Raw genomic sequence first — 21042 nt, 5'->3', positions numbered from 1 at the left:
ACAGTCAGCACACATAACCATAAAGTATGTGATTTTTTCTTATTTGGTGTAATAATAATGCTTTAAGGTGATTTCTGTATTTATTTCAATCAGTGTGCTCAAGGTGGAAGCCCAGTTTGTGGTAAAGGGAAGAGATGCCACTTCAATATTTGGTAACTGGATTTTCATAAGGTCAGAAGACTGTTGAATAATTATTAATAATGCACATGCAACAGTGGGGTCTGTCGAACCTAAAACAACGAGGATGTAAAGCCAGCTGCTGCAAAGTATTGTGCTCACACACACTCTAAAGCTCATGTTTTTATTAGCCTTCTAGATACATCAGTAATACATTGCAAATGATTTGTCAAAGTGCCTACACTGAATATGACAAAGGACATATTATCCCCCTAATTCAGGAGTGTTCAGTTATTTAATAAGTCTTGTTACAGTAGCAAATACTGTGCACTTCAATGTTCAGGCAAAACATCCCATGACAATCATTCCTTGTTTTGCACAGATATTTTTCTCAACACAAAAATGTTCCTACAGTGAGGATGTTCAGACAGACAAATTTTTGCATATTATACTTTTACTCCACTCCACACATTATAATACAGACAATCATATGTCCCTTGAATAAAAGCTGCCCTGTGATCATGGTTTAGCGTTGTGCTTTTTATCATTAACAAAGCACCAGCAGTAGTGGCCACACTGCCAGTCAATAAATCACAAGGACATTGCACAGCTACACAACACTGATTGCACTAAAGTTAAAGGCGTTAAATGAAGTACTCTTATACAAACATCTGAGACCCTCCATAAGGAAGAATAAGGGACATTCATAACTCTTCTTTGGTTCACAAATACACTAAAAGACATAAATATTATTCAAAACATTGCGATATAATACAGCAGAGTTTCCAAATAGGAAGGAAGGTACATTACAAATAGCAGATAACCTATTCACAAGTATAATCTCTCAATATAAACAAAGTCATGTAGCTACCACATAACACATGGTTGATTTACATATAGGATTTTCTCACTGTAAAACTAGGACACATTTGGCACAAAGGCAATGTAACAATACTTTACACACTCTGCACAAAAATCTCTAAAAACACAGCAACCAAGTACAGAATCTGTTAGACTGACTGTGTTATATATTTCCACTTATGTATGTATATCAAAGGAAAATAACAGCTACAATGTCATGGTGCAACTGGCTTAATATTTACTTTTTATGGAATAATAATTACCACATATAGTAAATATATACTATATAAGGTTCCCTACACTGTGTTTTATGAAAAAATATTTGGATTTTTGATACTGACCAGTCTTTATAGCAGGTTTTTCATAGCAGCTATATACAGAATCATCAAGTGTTCAGATATTCTTGCTATTGCATATTTCATTGAAACCCCATGTTAAACTCAGCTTTATCTCCACTTCACATATGCTTTCTCAAGAATGCCACTGTGTTTAATCATTTTTACTCAGATAACCTGTTGTGCAAATGTTTAAAGTACATGTCACTGTTGCAAAAGACAAAAGAGACAGAAACACACAGGGCATATTATTATTTGTTGTGCACTGGCAGAAAATACCTATAAGCAAAACTCCACGTCTTTATGAGACAAAGGGGATACGAAGCCAAGACTGAGTCTCTCCGGAGTTGGAAAAGACAAAATGTTTATGAAAAAAAAATACGGGTGTAACTCTTACAATTCATGCCCCAGTCGCTCAATCTCCTCGACCAGGAAGTCGATGTCTGACCTGGTAGCAGCAGGGTTGGAGATGACCATGCGAAAGAAGTTGACCTTATCTCCTTGTGGCTGGTAACCCACCATCGTAGTCCCTGATTCCATCATCATTGCCTTGATCTTTGGGGCTACCTGTTGCAAAAAAAAAAAAAAATGTGTAAAATTATCAGCCAGAGATTTGTTCCAACATTAAAACACTCACCGGCCACATTATTGGGTACACCTGTTCACCTGCTTGTTAATGCAAATGTCTAATCAGCCAGTCGCATGGAAGCAACTCAATGCATTTAGGTATGTAGACATGGTCAAGATGCCCTGCTAAAGTTCAAACCAATCTTCACAATGGGGGGGAAAGGTGATTTAAGTGACTTTGAAAATGGCATGTTTGCTGGTGCCAGACAGGCTGGTCTGAGTGTTTCAGAAACTGATCTGCTGGGATTTTCCCCACAAAATCATCTCAAGGGTTTACAGAGAGTGGACTGAAAAAAAGGAAAATATCCAGTGAGCACCAGTTGTCTGAGTGAAAATGTCAGACGTCAGAGGAGAATGGCCAGTCTGCCTCAAGCTGATAGGAATGATGTAACTCAATGTTGAGCACTGAAGCAGATGAGCTACAACAGCAGAAGACCAATCCAGGTGCCACTCCTGTCAGGAAAGAACAGGAAACTGAGGCTACAATTCACATGGGTTGAACAATAGAAGATTGGAAAAATGTTGCCTGGTGTGATGACTCAATTTCTGCCATGACGGATGGTAGGGTCAGAATTTGGTGCAAACAACATGAAAGCATGGCAGGATGGATGAAGACAGGATCGGTATGCTGCTGATAGTGATATAATGGTATGGGGATATTTTCTTGGCACACTTCATAACCACAGTGTACTCATCTGCTATTTGAAGAGTTTCAGTCAGGTTTCAGAATTCATCACAGTACAGAAACAGCATTAGTGAATGTTACAAATGATCTTCTTATGGCCTCTGACACTGGACTCATCTCTGTGCTTGTCCTACTAGACCTCAGTGCAGCATTCAATACTGTTGACCACAACATTTTATTACAGAGATAAGAGCATGCCATAGGTATTAAAGGTACTGCACTGCAGTGGTTTGAATCATATTTATCTAATAGACTCCAATTTGTTCATGTAAATGGGGAGTCTTCTTCACACACTAAGGTTAATTATGGAGTTCCACAGGGTTCTGTGCTAGGACCAATTATATTTCCATTATACATGCTTCCCTTAGGCAGTATTATTAGAAGGCATTGCATATATTTTCATCACTATGCAGATGATACCCAGCTTTATCTATCCATGAAGCCAGATGACCCCCAGCAATTAGTTAAACTGCAGGAATGTCTTAAAGACATAAAGGTCTGGATGACCTCTAATTTCCTGCTTCTAAATTCAAATAAAACTGAAATTATTGTACTCGGCCCTAGAAATCTTAGAAACATGATGTCCAACTGGACACTTACTCTGGATGGCATCAACTTGGCTTCCAGTAACACTGAGGTATCTTGGAGTCACTTTTGACAGGGATGTGTCGTTCAATGCACACATTAAATAAATATGTAGGACCGCTTTCTTGTTTTTGAATAAGATCCATAAAATTAGAAACATCCTGTCTCAGACTGATGCTGAAAAGCTAATTCACGCATTTATTACTTCTAGGCTAATAATTAGTTACTGTTAATCTCTGGCTCACTTCCACTGTGTGCCTTTTGTCCCATCCGCCTCCCCTCACCTCCAACCGGTCATGGCAGGTGGCTTCCCCTCCCTGACCCTGGTTCTGCTGGAGGTTTCTTCCTGTTAAAAGGAAGTTTTTCCTTCCCACTGTTGCCTAGTGCTTGATCATAGGGAGTCGTCTGATTGTTGGGCTTTTCTTGTATTATTATAGGGTCTTTGTCTTACAATATAAAGTGCCTTGAGGCAACTGTTATTGTGATATGGTGTTGTATAAATAACACTGAATTGAAATAAATTGAATTGAATTGAACTGAATACACAGTCACCACATCTCGATCCAACAGAACACCTTTGGGTTGTGGTGGAATGGGAGATTCACATAATGGATGTGCAGCTGACAAATCTGGAGCAACTGCGTGATGCTATCATGTAGGGCTGCAACGATTCATCGATTAACTCGATTAAATCGATTTTAAAAATTTATCGACACAAATTTACTGTGTCGATGCTTCGTTTAAACTCTGCAGCGCTCAGCTGTCTCGGTGTAAGCGGCGCTCCTCACTAGCATTAGCAGCATTAGTGCTGACGTTTTTTTGTGGGTTTATTGGGGGCTGGCAAACCAACATAGAACTGCATTACCGCCACCTACTGGACTGGAGTGTGAATCACTCACGTATACACAAGCACACATTCTAAAAAGCTCTCCGTCGCTGCGATGGATTTCATTTAACACAGAGTGGATCATCACTAGAGTTGCCACCTGTCTCGTAAAATACAGAACCCCGTATGTTACGGGACTCCGTGGAATACGGCTCCGTAACATGCCGTGTTCCGTACTTTACGGGACGGGTGGCAACTGTCGCTGACATGCATTTCCACGCCTCCACTGCTCTCTGTGTGTGTTGTGCTCGCTGAGAATTTCAGCTGCTATTTTTGTCTTTACTTCAGCTGTAGCTACCAGAACTGGTTTGCTAGCGAGCGCGGGCCATTAGCACTAGCGATGGTTCGGTACCGGAAGGCCCGCCCCCCAGGACCGAGGGGCTCCTTCAAAATATTTTTTATACTTTAATCCCTTATTAGTGACTAAATATAGACCTGCAGTAGAAACGTATTTTCGAGAATGCTTGTGAATACAAAGCATTACACCATTACTCACACATGCGCCATGGCTCCCGCAGCCACTAGTTTTTCAAAACACTCATAGCAGGCAGCGGTTTTAACTGCGCAAGCGCAAAGAGGCGAAGCTGTGACGGTGAGCTCAAGTAGTGAAAAAGGAAACGTTTTTCCAGCGTCCAAAACAGCAGCTTTTTCTTTTAGTAACCACCATTAAATCTGTGAAACAGCTGGAGGTCCTTCATCAAGCACCTGATCAGCAAGTGTTAAGGTGAAGAAAAGAGAACTTTGTAGCTGCTCCATTCACTGCTGTTTGTTCACATGGCGAGAAACTGCATTACGGAAGTTAAAATATGCAGATAAACTGTTAATAAAAAAAAAGTATTTCTTATCCGATTACTCGATTAATCGCTGGAATAATCGATAGAATACTCGATTACTAAAATAATCGTTTTATGCAGCCCTACTATCATGTCAATATGGCCAAAAATCTCTGAGCACCTTGTTGAATTGATGCTGTGAAGAATTAAGGCAGCTCTGAAGGAAACAGGCTGGCCAATTTGGTACTTGTAAGTTATGCCTAACAAAGTGGCAGATGAGTGTGTATATACATGCAAAACAAAGCATATGTATACAGAATTGTGCTTGACTTTAACATTCTGAATCCATAAACATTAGCAAGAAAATGCTGCATAAATTAGTCTAAGAGTGCAGGGGAACTGCAGATTTAGGAGTCATTACCTTGTGCAACCTCTGCCGTCTCTCTTCCCCATCAGGTAAATCACGCAGGCTCGGTGGAATGTACCAGAAGCAGACATTAGTGTGCTGCGGCTGATAAGAGAAAATGGGAACAACATTTGTAATGAGTGCTGATAAAAAAGCTGCCTTCTGTATTTTCAGCTTTTCTTGTCAACATGTCAACAAAGCAAATTGACCCAATCAATCCTAAAACCAAATTAAGGCATCAAGTACTGAATTATTGTGGTTATTCATCGCAAATGAAAAATCTGTTTTGTAGAGCAGGAAAGCTCAGATATAGTATTACACAGACATTTTTCATCAGTTCATATTTGCGATGCAGTGAATCTCTGAATGTTAATTTAAAAAATGTTTAGTGTGGAAATAGTCATCTCACCTCTCCATTGAACACCATCTGAAATCCCTCTCTGTTTTTGATCTTACTGTAGAGGTAGGCTGACAGATCCAGGCACTTGTCAATATGCTGCTCAAATCCTACAGTTCCCTTTAAAAGAGAAAAAGAAGCAGTTACCATCTTATTCTGCATATGGCAGCATAGCTGACAGAAGCTCTCCAGATAAAAGCACACCTTTGCCTTCCACATGAGCCAGAACTTGAAGATATCAACATGCCGCCCACACTGAATGGCTTTGTCACCAGTATCGTATGTAACATCGTACTGTTTGTCTGGCTGGAAGAGGTATCCAGCACACATAGAGTTGCAGCCTTGTAACAGTCCCTGCAATGGAAGCAATTGTGATGAGAGATAAACAAGATAGTTTTGGTGAAAGATGTTTTGTGCACGGATTAATTTGTGCATATTCATGTCCATATGTAGAGGTGGTATGTGTGGACTAGGAAAGTAAAAAACACATACTCACCCGCTCTCTGACTAGAATGGCAGAGCACTGCAGTGGCACTCCCATCATCTTGTGAGGGTTCCAGGTGACTGAGTTGGCCCTGCACAGATATTGAAACAGTAAACAGAGCTCTGTGAGGGTGTGGAAGTGTGTGTGTGCTTATTGAGTCTGGTAGTCTAAAAAGATACAGGCGCTCTCAAGATTTGAACGGAATAACTGTGCATATTTATTTGTCTTTTGAAATGTGTAGTTTAGAATCTGAAATTATGGGAGCTGACTACACATTTGAGATTGCACTCTTGGCTGTCTCTCCTTTCCAGATCATTTTTTTTATTAAATTCAAAATAACACTAGACGGCGCATGTATTGTTGGCGATGGTTTATTTACTACTCTATATATTAGTTCACCAGCTTAACTTCACCTGGAGAACATTTGCTTTATTTCTGGCTCCTTTGATTGCAGCCACAAGCTCTGGGGAAAACTGTTCTAGTGACGTATAGACAGACTTTTCCAGCTTCCTCCCTTTCTACTTAAACTGGAGAGCCAAACAGGGCTACACCCTAGTTTCAATCAAATGGCATGGCTTGAGTATATTTTAAATTACTGATGTCTATCCCTGAATTTTCCCAGCTCTACAATTCAGTTTAAAACTCAAACTTTCCCAAAAGCAGATTAAAAACACATGAAATCTGATACAAAATTAATTCCTCATCTTAAGCTACTTTTAAAATCTCAGATAGTCTCTCTTTTGGCAGGTTTTTAAAACATTTTCCAAAAATCTTATTCCATTTTTTGGGACCTATAATGCCAAATGGTGTTAATTTATCAAGTGCTTCCCCCACTCCCTTAAAAACATGTGATTTAACTGTTACTTAACAAACAACACCTTCATCCTGGTTCTCTGCAAACAGATTTCTATTTTTTTTTTATATCTCTTGGTTTGTAACTCCACTGAAACTGCACTCAGTTAAAACACTCGTGCTTACTACTTCTTATCAGGAAGGGAATCTCAAAATTTCCCAACAACAATACTTAAAATTCTTTTTTTTTTAATGAAGTATGGGGTATCTCAGGGCTGTGTTCTTAGCCCTCTTGTTTTCTCTCTCTACATTTTATCCCCTTTTCACTCCAAAGTATATGATACTTATCTGTATGTGCCTGCACATTTAAGCAGATGAGTTTTCTGGCCTACTGGTCTTCTCTGAAAAGCTTGCATAATTTCATGCACCTAAATTCTAATTGGCAAATGAAAGAAGAAAGAATGAAGGAGGGCACCAAGAATGCCTGTTTTCACCTATACACCATAGCTGAAATTCTCTCATGGCTGATAGAGAGGCTAAGGTTCAGCCCTTTGTTTCATACAGACTTCTTTTGTTTTCTGCTTGCACTGAAAGTCTTTATGTGTTTCAAATTGTGGCAGACTACACTTTGAACTAAAAGTTTAGTGTTTGACTACAAGGCAGTCAGCTTCACCTCTTGTCCTCTTGTCCCTCTTACTGTTTGGTTGTGTTTCCCTTGTTAAATTAGTGTGTGTGTGTGTGTGTGTGTGTGTGTGTGTGTGTGTGTGTTGGGGGGGGGGGGGGGGGGGGGGCGTCATCATATACAGATTGTATTGCAAACTCCTCGTAGACAAATTTACGATTTGTACTCATCAGAAGAAATGACTATCTTAAATATAATATAGATGTGAAGTTGTTTTTACAGGCTGAATGGTACAACGGTGAAGTTGGTGTGTAAGAAATTCACGTAAACCCATGTTTGCTTGCGTTCATTCGTTTATGTGTTGTGTCCATTTACCTCTCCACTCCATTCAGCTTGTGCCTGTGTTTCCTGGACATCAGCAAACCTCCTCCCCATGCACCCTGCATGGTTCACAACATGATAATAGCACTGAACATATAGATATTGATCATAATGCTGCAGCAGACTGCTGATATGTACAGCTTTGTGTTCACTTTTTGCACTGAAGATCAATATTCTCTTACATCCACGTGAAGCCACATGTTGTACTTTTCACAGATGTCTGCAATTTCATTGATGGGATCAAAAGCTCCGTAGACGGTGGTACCAGCGGTGGCATTCACAAACATAGGAACATACCCCTGCAAGGCAAAAGCACAGGCAAAAAAAGAAAAGAAAAAAAAAAGACAATTCTTGGTTGAATTCAGGTTGTTATGTTCTTTTCTTTCTCCCTGATTGTCAACATCAAAGAGATGGGCTAAAACACATTTCTCAAATGATGCTATTGTTGGGGCAAAATTGCTTCCCCATTTCTTCTATGCATTGCTTTGCCTTTGAAGAAAAGAGTTACTTAAAAGCAGGGCAGCATCATATGTGAACAGATAGAAGCATTAACCTTATTGAAATAGCCTCACTTCTCCAGCATACTAAGTGTTTCCTTTGCTACAAGCAGACTCTGCAGCTCATGTAAGTGTGCCTCACTTTAAGCAGTAACTGAAAGGAGCAAATAAAAATGTTAGCAGGGCGACTTCTGAGTCATTGCTGCAGACATTTACCTTTTGCTTAGCCTCTATTACTTTGGCTTCTAAGTCAGCAGGAATGACTCTTCCTCTGGAACAGAAGGAGACATGCAGTAGTATGTCTTCCAGATGTTAAATATTTTACCAGGCTGTGTACATGTAGGTTAAATACAAAACAAACCTCTCATCTGTGTTCAAAAGGATCAGGTTCTCTGTTCCAAACCCCAGAGCGGCACTCGCTTTTTTGATGGAATAGTGGCTCTGCAGGAACAGGAGTTCTTCATTCATCACTATGATACAGATATTTATCCACAAACTTAATATAAATGTACTCAGCTGACGAGATGATAATATTCAGTAGTACAGGGACAGTTAGTGTTTGACTAACATGCTCTGAGGTGAAGAGGACCAGTCTGGGTGCAGCTGCCATGCCTTTGGTCTTAACTTCTGGGAAGAACTTGTATCTGGCAATCATCACACTGTACATGTTGGAAATTGCTCCTCCTGCAGAAACAGAAAATTACACATTTGCAATACTTTGGATTTTTCGCCACCACATTTCAAAGGCAAAACTTGCTTTTCTTACTCTGGTTTCTTTCTTTGTCTGCCATTGTTACAAGTAACTTTACAGATTCACATACAAAATTTAAAAAATAAATAACCTTATTATAAATAAATTATGATGCCTCTATATAGGTTAAGTAACCGGCTGTATAAAGTAAACTAGCCTCACCTTTTTACACATTTATAATTAAATAATCTCAGTGTGTGTTTCTTTTGTCTCTAAAATGGGACCTTTTGCATCATGAGTATAGTTTGATGGCTGAACTTTTATTGAAGCAAAGTTTTTCATGCACATGTACTTTTATTAGAGGTTGATCACAGGTTGAGATTTTACCTGGAGAAAATATGCCATCACCTTCTCCATCCATCCAGCCAACAATCTCTCTCATCTTTTTCAGAGTCAGCTGCTCCATTAACACGAAAACAGGGGCGATCTCGTAGGTGAACCTGGAAAAAAACAAAAACAGATGAACCCACAAGAGCTAAATGAACTCACCCTCTTTGACTTCTAGTTAAAAATATAGCACAATTCTTAATTCATATTAATGTTTTAGAAATGGACAGTAAGAGACTATTAAAAAAATGAGCTCAAACTCAGGTTTTATTCTCATGGGAAAAAAAGTGTTGCAGGTGCAGGTGCTACAGTCATGGTAAAAAGAAAGTACCTCCTCTTTCAAGTCCAAGGTTTCATGGACCAGAACATAATAAAAATCAGCTGCTTACCAGTTCTTAAACTTAGGTAACTACAACCTCAGCTGAAAAACAACATGACATATTACACCATGTCATTACCAGGACAGGTCATTACCAGTCAGGTGCCGCTACTGGGATGTCATGCTTGGAGAAAATTATTCTGAGTTTCTCTGACCTCCAGGGGAGGGACAACCCCCACTGGGGTTTAAATACCTGGGACCCTCCACCTTTTAGTTTTAAAACTGAAGAAGCCTTTTGGATGAAAGGTGAAATGTCTTCAAGAAGTCCATTCACCTTTTTTCAAGCTCCAGAGACTACTATGCCCTGGATGACAGAGAACCTACACAGACATACATCAGCAATCATCTTAGAGAAGCAATTGTTACTGCCCATCAATCTGGGAAGTGTTATAAGAGCATCAATCTACAGTGAGAGAGATTATTCACAAATGAAAAACTTTCAAGTCAACTGCCAATCTTCCCAGGAGTGGACATCCCAGGAACTTCACCCCAAGCTCAGAGAAATAATTAGTTACATCTCAGACTCTACAGGCCTCAGTCGGCATGTTAAATGTTAAAGTTCATAACAGTACAATTAAAAAAAGGCTGAACAAGTATGGCTTGGAAGAACATGGCAACACAGCTTAAGTTTGTAGAGTTGGATTTTGACAAACCACAAGACTTCTAGAACAATGTCCTGTAGGTAGATGAGACCAAAGTGGAGATGTGTGGCTATAATACACAGAAAACCAAACACAGCAAATCAACACCTCATGTAGTCACTGCACTGGCCATGAGCTCCTTTGCATACCAAAGTATTCTAGAGTCATATGTGAGGCCATCTGTCCAGCAGCTAAAGCCTGACCGAACCTGAATCACACAAATGGACAATGATCACAAGGACGGCCGCAAATCTACAACAGATTGACTTAAAAAATAAAATAAAAATAGTCAAGGTGTTGCAATGACCCAGTCAAAGCCCAGACCTCAACCTGATTGAAGTGTGAGTTTTGCATAAGTGAATGTCCACAAACCTCAATGAACTGAAAGCAACACTGTAAAGAAGAGTGGGTCATAATTCCTACACAACCATCTGAGAGACTTATAAAGTCAAACAAAACAATTAGAACTGAAGGAGGATGTACTTTCTTTTTACCCTTTTACCTTTTTACCAGATTTTCCACATAACCAAACTACACTGAAAACCAACTTCCCAGAGAAGCGCAGTCAATTTGGAATTACAGCATAGACAAACTCATACATCTTCTCCAAACCAATATTCTTCTGTTGGCACCAATATCTGTCCATTCATGTAAAGAAAGTAAATGAATCACTGCGAGCATTATAGTATGTCGCACTGTGCCTCACAGCATCTTCAAAGTACATAGACACAATAAACAAGTCAGATGCCCCTCACGGATGTCGCACATTAATTTCACTGCATTCATTCATGCAGACTAGACTCACTCATTCTGATTATGTAAGACCGGGATGTGATTGTCAGTCTATTAGTGTCAGTCAATATCTGCCAGGGGTAATTAGGGTTGATGGAGTAATTCATAAAGGTAAATTGGTGTGTAAGCAACCTCCACCCTAAAGTTAAACTCATCCACATTGATGTCGCTAATAACAAAAAATAAAGTTACTTTTTAAAAGCCACACGATGGACTGATAGCTGAACCAATGGTAGGGAAGTCTACTGTAAATTTTGACACTTTTTAAAGAATACGAAACTTAGACCTAAAAATACTAATCTTCCGATAAGCTATTGTGATGAGCTGTGATTAGGAAATTATTTGCTGATGAGAGATCAGTTATAAGCCAATAAAGAAGAAGACAAATGCCTACATTTATGTTGCAGGAAAACAACTACACAGACCAATGAGTCAAAGGTATTTTTCAGCTAATTTAATTTAGTGATGAAAGCAGGAAATATGGTGGCTCCATGTCTAAAATCAAAACCTGGTATGTTACGCTTCTGCTGTGCATCTTAGACAGCAGGACATCTCAGACATCTGGCAGAGTCTTCACCATTTCTTGGTATGATGTTAGTTTTCTTCAGTTAGAAGGATGAGGCAGTTGACTTTGTGCCACAGTATAAATACTGTGGCACTATAATTGATAATAAGCCGACCACTGAGCTTCAGGTGGATGCAGTCTGTAGGAAAGCTCACCAGCACACGTACTTGTATTGCAAGATTTGTGGTTTTCATGTTGATAGCACTTTTATGAGAATGTTTTATTGACTCTGTTCTTACATTCTCTTTTATCAGCTTGTACGGATCACTGAACCTAAAAACCAAACAGAGACTTCAAGGTATAGTTACAGCGTGCAGCAAAATTGCAGGTGTGACCCTGAATGACCTTCCTTGTCTGTATAGGGTGAGAACTTTGAAGAAGGCCCGGTCTATCCTGGCTAATCCTAGCCACTCTTTATCAGAGGATGTTAAGTTGCTGCCATCATACTCCGGTTACTGTATGCCAACATGCAAGACACATAGACTGAAAAACTCATTAGGTTTTTATTGTTAATGTTGCTTTTTTTGTATATTTATTGCCAACTCATTGCATTTTACTTGATGCTTGTATGATTTCTGCTAATTATACAATAAATTGCCCCATAGGGATGCTAAAGAGATCCTCTTCCTCCTCCTTAAAATATAAAGAAAACTAAGTAAATTATATTTGATTTCAAATCAAACAGGGACACCTGTAAGTATATCTTGATGGTGACTGTATTGAAGTTGTCAGTAAATATACATGTATGGAATAGGACTGAAAATGTTTACATCACAACAATTTTACTTTATGCAGAAGCTCATTTGTGGAGAGTAGTCTAATGCTTTATTGCCTAGTATTTTTCATCATGCTTAATATAAACAAAGTCACTAAGCTTGGTAACATATTCAACAAACCTGTGGGTGAACAACAATTGATGGGGAATCCTGAGAAATGCTCAGTGACATACCACACTCTATCTGCTGAATATGAGCTGTGGACAGTGGTACAGGGTACTGATTAGACTAGAGATCCTTTATATTGTCCAGTTTTGCTCTGCTAAACAAATCTACAACATATCAGTATTTTCACCTGTTATTTCATCTGCTACAATTTGCAGAAATTATTATAAACAAAACTAATTGCTCATCTTTTCACTGACGCAACCAAATGCAGCACCATTGCTATCTATGCTTTGTTCCATTCCCTTTGCACACATTAGGTGGCAAAACACTTCAAATTCCTCTCAGTCTATAAAATATCATGTAATGCAGTTCAACCTGTCCACAAACTACAGCCCTGGCAGTGACAACCTGCACACTCTCCTCTGACACGGAATCATTCAATACTCAGTTTTCATAGGGTTTATTGCACTAGCAGAACTGAGCAGGTCCGCGGTGATGGCTGCTGTACCGATCCTGTGATGGGAAAAGACTCATTTTATTCCTCCCAGTGTTGTTATGTCACAGGAACCAGCAATACACAGAACAAAGACACCATGTAAACTGTGAATGCAAATCAATATGCAATTTAGTTTGCCTGCAGGGCTGAATTATGTGACCACAGCCTAAGTGCAGGCCAACATCGGCAATACTGCCAGGGAGTAGCCATATGAATGTCTCCTTTTGTGCTCTTTATTTTCTTGCTTGATTGACAATCTATTAGAGCATGCTGGGTATTCCTCTGTCAAAGACAGTAATTACTGTATGTCCCTTGAAGTATTCCTCTTGCTGAGAGCCTCTCTCTTCATGGGTCATTAAAAACAGTGAGTACAATAAAAGGCTTTAAAACAAGCTGAATCAAATGAACCTAATGACTTCAAAAATAAAAGAAAACAAAAAAAGCTGTGTTGCAGTACTCACATATTAGTGTTGGCTGTAGAGGTAAGCCACTCTCCTGCCAACCCCACAATATCTAATCCAGTGGACAGCTGGTTAAAGAACCTGGGGTGACCTGAAATTGATAAAGAAGCACAATACTCAAAAAACATTTTTTTATTTAAGTATCTGTGTAAGATAATGAAAGTTACCGATTGCAGCTGCAGCTTTTAGGTTTCATACCTGTCCTCACTCCATATTTCAGGGTGTCCCTGCAGTCCACCAGGATCTGCTCCAGAGACTCGGGTTGGTCAGAGAGCTCCAGGTTGAAGCCTTCAATGCCCTCCAGCAGCTGGTGAGGATGGTGGAAGTCCAGGACCTTAGTGGTCCTGTCAAAAGTCTTCCGGATATAGCTGGTGAGGATTTCCACGACCTCCAGCAAGAACTGCATGGTTGTCTCCTCTCCATTTTTGGCAGGTAACAGATCTACAAAATGACAATGTTCAGTATTTGTTTGTCTTGGGGTAATTTTTTTTTATTATCCTTTCTGATGTTTAACATGTTTTACAAGCTATTGTTCAATTTTCTGGTGACCTCAGGATCTTTTTTGTATGATTTTTTTTTTTTTACACACCCAGGCTAGAAAATTATTCTGGCATTAATAATGTACTTATTTCCATACTTGCACAAGAATCCAAGGATTTCCCAGACGTTTTGGGATTTTAGGCCTAATATTTAATGTTAATGTTACGTGTAAAATATAATGATGTATATAATGTATAATGAATCTGTATGTTTTTTTCGGGCCTACCTCTGGCGTACAGATTGGAGAAGTCTGTCTCTGTTCGCCTGAAACGCGCCTCTCCGCCGCTGTTATCGCAGGACAGCAGGTTCTTGGCTGTGCGCTCCTTGAAGGAACTCACAATCCTGCTCCTCTCCTCCAGACTGTTGTTCTTCTGCAGGAATCCTAAATAAGAAGAAGAGGAGTCCGGAGCATGAATACACTTCCCAAACATGATGAGAGCTGCAGCTTTTCCCACTGTAACATGCGCACTAATAGTTCTTCACTATATCTCCTCTCTCTGTAGCTCTCCGTATTTTCTCTGTCTTTATTTCAAATGAGAAGAGGCTCCCATTCTGTCCCATTCATGGGCGGGGGTGGGGGCTCTTTGGGAGGTTGGAGTCAGTGACATCAGCACCAAACTCCAGCCAGGCAAAAACAAATCGCTGTCGTGTGGTGGCTGTAAATCCTTATAAAAAAGCTCCTTCGACGTTGTGCGCTTCGCTGTGCAGGGGAGAGCACAAGTAGCCGTAACAGCGCGGCCCAGAGCCACGTTTGAGTGGGCTGCGGTGATAATAGATGTGAATTTGTCAATAAAACCTGATGCAGAAGAATACAACTAAATTCCCAGTCTGAAAAATTTGCAACAGAAACAACATTTGACATATAAGACATACCGTCTTATTTTTATTCTACATTATAAATAATATTTTTTTGTGTGTTTCTTTCACTTTGCTTTGCTGCTTAGTTGTGGAGCCTAAATTAACGGCCTTAATAAAACCAGCAAAACGTGTCGGTCCAAAAAACTAGAAAACTGTAGCGCGCACTGGTGCGTGAGATTCACCATTATGGTACCCGTCCTGGGTTAGTTAGTGCTGGGCTGAAATAGACTCTCAAGGTGGAAATCGGAAAATCCATCCTGCATAATTCCCTCTTTAATTTCATCACCTCCAACTCGGGGATAAATTGATGGGTTTTTGGCAGCCGAAGCATTTTTTCCATTTTGGTTGAAATACCGAGATCAGATGGGAGGCTAATTTAATAAACTGCATAATGTTGGTTAATCCTGTTTTGGGAGGATATTTAAAAATCTAATTCGACCAGAAATCAGCGCTGTTTCCAAATGAGCCGCGGCTAAAACGATGCAGGCCATGAAGCCTACAATCAGGTTTGTAGACAGACTACCCCCTTTCGATGACTGAGATATGCATATACATATATGAAAATATAGCACCCCCCCCAAAAAAAAATCCAACTTACCACATATCTTCATTCCCAATTTTCTAGTACATCCATGCGCAACTCCACACCACGCATCATAACCTGACGTTTAAGGGGGGGAAACTATTAGAAAAGGCCTCAGAAACAAATTCACTTTTTCAAACCTTGAACAGTTAAATATGAAAATAAATGGAGAGGCTAATGAGGTCGACTTGATGCAGCATGCCCAAGCAAAAAATAGTTTCTTTGGAGTCTGGGGATTATTTTAACATTTAGCCGCACCCTGGGGCCCCTGCTGTATTTCCACCGTGTGTCACCGTTCATGACCTATGCAAGGACTTAAAATTAATTATCCATTTGAACCCATGCCAGTCTAAAGAGCTAATTGAGTGAAAAGATGCTGGTTAAAAATGCAAGCACCGGTAGACATGAGCCTGCTGGCCGGTGACAGATAGAGAATTACTGCGTTATCAAGGGCTTCCAGCCAGAGAGGGGATGGGGCACCTTGGATGGGAAGCAAAGGCGAAATCCTCAAAAAACATCAATTTAGGGGAGGAGGGAGTGGAGGGGTGGGATGTTAGGAGTGGGAAGAGATAGGAGGAGGAGGAGGAGAAGGAGGAGGAGAAGGAGGAGGTGATCGGTCCAATTCCCACATCCCAATTTAACCCTTGCTTTGGATCATTAGATAAATCATTGCCCTGCTCAGCTCACTGGACGCACTTTAGCAGTTTTTTCCCCTCAAGCCAGTGGAAAGAAGGTGGAGACAAAGAGAGAAATAAAAAAAGAAGGGAAAAAAAAGCGCAGATTAGCCCATTCATACATAGGACACAAAGCAGACAATGGATTTGCAGACGTGCAGATATACAGGAAAGCCAGGCAATGCATGGGCCTAATATGATGCAATCAGCGCCATTTATTGGAGACATATAAACCGCAAATGAAAAACCATTCCTAGAAGTTATTGAAATCAAATTGAACTGGAGGAAACGGCAATGCCTGCAGATTATACGAAGCCTAAAATTCACCAGCATTTGTATTTATTTTATGTTTGCACCTGTTACATGATTTTAGACCCCTGCTCATCGGGAGAATCGGGCTCATGCTTGCGACCAGCTGACAATGAAATGATTGTAGCAGCTCAGTGGTCTCCATAGTGCCCTTTCTTGAAGGCTACAGTGCTTAAGCGGACCATTAGGAGCAATTTATTATGGCTGACTTAACAGCCACTTCAGAGGCAATTTTTATTTTTTCCATGTAGGTACTTTATTCTAGCAGATGGGATAAAAAATATTAATTAATAAAAAAAATAAATAAATAAAACACCACCACCACTACCATAATAATAATAATAATAATAATAATAATAATAATAATAATAATAATAATAATAATAATAATAATAATAATAATAATAATAATAATAATAATAATCAAATGCCCTCTCCGGTGGTGCAGCTTCGGGCTTGTTTTCCAGGCTAATCGCCCGCAGTGTGATGTTAGTAGAGGACATCATTTTCTGACAGCAGCATCGGTCTGCCACGCAGATGCCGGGAGGGGTGGAGGTGGGGGTGTGGGGTCCGTATGGTGAATGAAATGCAGCGGTGATTTGTGGCGAAGGAAGGTCTCTCTCTCTCTCTCTCTCAAATGGCAGTGGAATTTCTCACACTCTCTCTCTCTCCCTCCCTCGATGAAAATGATTAATGGCATTGCCCACAAAGTAAATAGCACACGTGAAATAGCATTTTATCTGTAATGGACCTACTTGAGCCCGGTGGCCGTAAATTTGTCGAGTTGGGATCCGGTTCGCCGCCAGAGGAGGAGGGTGCAGACGCCGCCATCACTCCCGAGACCCTGTGCCAAAGTCTTCACCTCAAAAAACCTGGTCACTTTTTTGTTTTTTTATTCCCTCCACACACACCTGTCTGTAAGCTATCCGTGACAGGGAAACAGAAACATTCATAGAGCGTGTGTGTTTTTAAAAATGTGCCTCTTCCTCTTTAACGTCGAAAGAGATGCCTCAACTTGGCGACTCTGTAGACGACAAGGACACAATCCCTCTTACAAGTTGATATCCAAATTCTCTGCTCAAGATACAAAAATATAGAAAACTAATACATTACGACCGGCAAATTTAGTAACAACTAACAGTTAACAAGTCTAATTTAATCCCTTCTAACAGGAGCACATCATTTCAGCAACATATCTCAGTGCTGGGGGGTGAATGATGGTAATTAACAACCGCAACAGAGCTTATTAATAATAACCCTAATTGTTCTGGCTAAGCTACTCAATTTTTTTTAAGCATCCAGATTTTATATGAAGGTTAGGCCAGAACTAAAAATGCAAATAAAATCCAACAAAACTGCCCTTTATGAATATCATTTTTTAAAATATACTCTTTTTAATTAATAACATGACCTGTATAGTAATCAGTCATTAGCTTGAGTTCCACTAACATCAATGACATATATTAGCTGAAGGTGATCACTCCTCTCTCACCGGCGCAGGTTAAAGTCAACCCACCGAAAAAGATGACGTGCATGTTTTTTTTATATGTATATATTAATATAAAGCATTTTATATATTTTTAAATACATATATATCTTCTAAACGTGTTAAAAATAACAAAACACATGTAATTTATGAGCAAACTAGGCCAACATGTAATTTTAAAATATAAATGTCAAAGGAACCTCTTACGCTATATAAAACACCTGTTAGAGCATCAATGGCAATAGAGGAGAGTTTGTTTGGTTTTGACTTGCTAAACCCTGAAAATTAATGAAGCCACTCACCGTGGTTATGTGTATCCAGGTGAACAGGTATAGTCCAAAAAAAGTGTATTTGTGACCAAATTGAATCCTGGATGAGAGTCTGCTGCGCTCTTTGGTACACTCCAACAAGACGAAGAAGAAACAATAGACCCGAGTCTCGGCTCGCCGTTAGATCCCACACAAGGTGACCTTGCTTCTGTTGCTAAAGCTTTGATTTGCTGACATTTAAAGAAAAGCTTTCTGTCTTTTGTCACTGCGCACGGCTGACTCACGGTACTACCTCCAGTGGTGCTGCATCTCTGTGGAGCAGCAGAACAGTCTGCAGGTGTGACACTGAATTGCGCCGCTTTCGGCCCCTAAAGTGCCACTTTTTTTTTTCTTTCTTTCTTTCTTTGAAGTGTTGCTTTTCTTCGGATCTATATAGCTCTGGTTTGAATCCTGGTCACGAACATGGACTTGAAGTTTGATGCTGTGAGCATGAGGAGGGATCAGGATCTTAAAGGGGGAGGAGGAGTGGGGAGCGCTGGTTTTGTTCTTGTGGAAAAAAACAAGAGGGCATCACACAAAGCGCCACAATCACGAGCCTAAACACTCATTTAGTTGTCCCCATTTATTTATTTATTTTTGCCCCTCCAGTACCATGAATGATTCTGCTATTTCAGCATATCGAACATGGATCAATAAGAGGCGCGTCCAAGCAGTCCCAACGCTACGTGCGATTAAATGCAGAATATACAGCTGTTACAAACATCTTATTTACCCACTTTCCGTGCAGACAGATCGGTGCTGAACGGTGAAGACGTAAGCTACGACATCAGGACATAGTGAGAAGGGCAAAAAAAATCCACAAGGTGGCAGTGAGAAACCAAGAATGGGTCCTGCAGGAGCTGAGCACAAGTGGGCCATTTCCAGAAATACACCATGAATCTAATTATAAATCGACCCATTAATCTGGAACACGTCACCGTCATACATGAAGGCAAGGGACATAAGTGGACACACACGAGGCGGCCAATCAGGAGCAAAGATCGCCCGCTCCTGGATTCTAGGGGATTTGTTATCCGTGTTCCTCTGATGATGGATCATCTTGAAACCGATTAAAGGTCACATCACACGCTGTGTCACAGTCTATAAAAACTGTTTTTGAAACTGGACTGTTTTCAGCACTGGACAGCTCCATTACATTCATGTGGAAAAGCTTTAAATGCTGCTGCCCAGCCTTAACTTTTCTGAAGGCTGTCAGGAGAGGAATAACCAACAATATAGAGGGAAGCTAAATTGATAGAATTTTAGTATAATGCACAATTAACTAAGTACATTATCTACTAAGATAACAAGTACTGGATTTTTAAATTGAACACTCCTCTACAAGACAGGATGGGGTCAAAGTGGTTTAAAGAATAGCTCCACATTATTATTATTATTTTTATTTATTTATTTATGTATTTATTTTTACAAATTTTCTCAAGACAATATCCACACCTTCACATTTAAAGCACTGTAGGTCCTGTCCATGCTTATTTGCATTTTGGTACTACATAGCCGTACAAGGATAAAGAGGCCAGGGTGAGATGGTTCGGACATGTGCAGAGGATGCATAGTGGATATATTGGACAAGGGATGCTGAAGATGGAGTTGGAGGCAGGAGGAAAAGAGGAAGACCACAGAGATGATTCAAGGATGTAGTGAAGGAGGACATGCAGAGGGCTGGTGGCTGTGGCAACCTCGTAAAGGGAGCAGCGGAAAGAAAAAGAAGAAGGGCTTTAATTTAATGGGCAAAATTTAAAGTCCTTATAGTGTGAAAAAAGAGATGACATTATTTCTAGGCTGTTAATTGGATTCACTGAACTTGACTTCTCAAGCATGGCTGTAGTTAAACCAATTATCTGATAAATACTAAGTAAATAGTAATTCATTCATTAAAAAGATTCCTAAAAAAAAATCATGCTAAAAATTCCACACTATTTAGATAAAATAACACAGCAACAACCTATCCTCCAACCCCAGTTCCAAAGATCAGCAGCTTCCAAAAGCTTGACAAAAAGAAGATTTAAAGAAAGTAACAGTTGATGCATTTCTGAAGCCACTTGGGAGGTCATTCCATATTCTTGGTGCAATGACAGCAAAGATGTGACCCCCTTTTTAAAAAAGCTTTGAATGCAGGATGGTCAAAAGTGATTGGAAACCAGACCATAATGATCTTGAAGGGATGTGTGGATGCACCATATCTACCACATATGGAGGTGCAATATGACCTCTGTTTTGGACTCATTTAACTGTAAGAAACTGTGGGATTTTTTTATATCTAAGATGCACTCAATAGTATGATCTGCTGTGTGGTTGATTATATTAATATTGTGAGTGATCCTGCTTTTCTGAGGGAAAATGCAGTATTTTACTTGCATCCTATAGTCAGCACTAATTAGCTAGTATGCTTATCTGTGTCTGTGGACGCACTTTACTAACCAAGCTTGCTAGCATTAGATCATAACTTTGCACTCCACCCTCTCATACAAATATGTTTCAAAACTCCAACAGGGCAGAGCTAAAATGCTACAAGTAAAACA

General features: G+C 39.9%; 1 protein-coding gene across 2 annotated transcripts; it reads right to left on the bottom strand.

The window, feature by feature from the left end:
* Positions 1-287: 287 nt before the first annotated feature.
* Positions 288-18937, bottom strand: LOC115800420 (glutamate decarboxylase 1). 2 transcript variants are annotated; one of them, XM_030757767.1, is made up of 17 exons: positions 18497-18937; positions 17464-17630; positions 15741-15803; positions 14511-14666; positions 13943-14185; positions 13745-13835; positions 9527-9639; positions 9017-9132; positions 8810-8889; positions 8665-8719; positions 8134-8250; positions 7946-8010; positions 6169-6247; positions 5877-6026; positions 5685-5792; positions 5291-5380; positions 288-1880 (listed from the first exon to the last, which is right to left on the bottom strand). In XM_030757767.1, exons 2-17 carry the CDS (start codon positions 17537-17539, stop codon positions 1707-1709), a joined length of 1776 nt encoding a protein of 591 aa, XP_030613627.1. In that variant the 5' UTR covers positions 17540-17630; positions 18497-18937; the 3' UTR covers positions 288-1706. The 2 variants fall into 2 exon arrangements, with proteins under 2 accessions (XP_030613627.1, XP_030613626.1); XM_030757766.1 differs by lacking the exon at positions 18497-18937 and having other exon boundaries at positions 17464-17706.
* Positions 18938-21042: the final 2105 nt, after the last annotated feature.

This window comes from Archocentrus centrarchus, chromosome 21, assembly GCF_007364275.1.
Source record: "Archocentrus centrarchus isolate MPI-CPG fArcCen1 chromosome 21, fArcCen1, whole genome shotgun sequence".
NCBI lineage: Eukaryota > Metazoa > Chordata > Actinopteri > Cichliformes > Cichlidae > Archocentrus > Archocentrus centrarchus.
This window is presented reverse-complemented; position numbering and strand designations above follow the sequence as displayed.

Bases quoted from the DNA above. Each gene is read 5' to 3' on its own strand.
- LOC115800420 (XM_030757767.1), bottom strand. From the start codon at position 17,539: ATGGCGGCGTCTGCACCCTCCTCCTCTGGCGGCGAACCGGATCCCAAC. The intron at 9,640-13,744 runs GTGAGTACTGCA...GTTTTTTTCCAG, and splicing joins TCTACAGCCAACACTAATAT to GTTCACCTACGAGATCGCCC. The intron at 8,890-9,016 runs GTTAGTCAAACA...CTGTTCCTGCAG, and splicing joins TCCTCTTCACCTCAGAGCAT to AGCCACTATTCCATCAAAAA.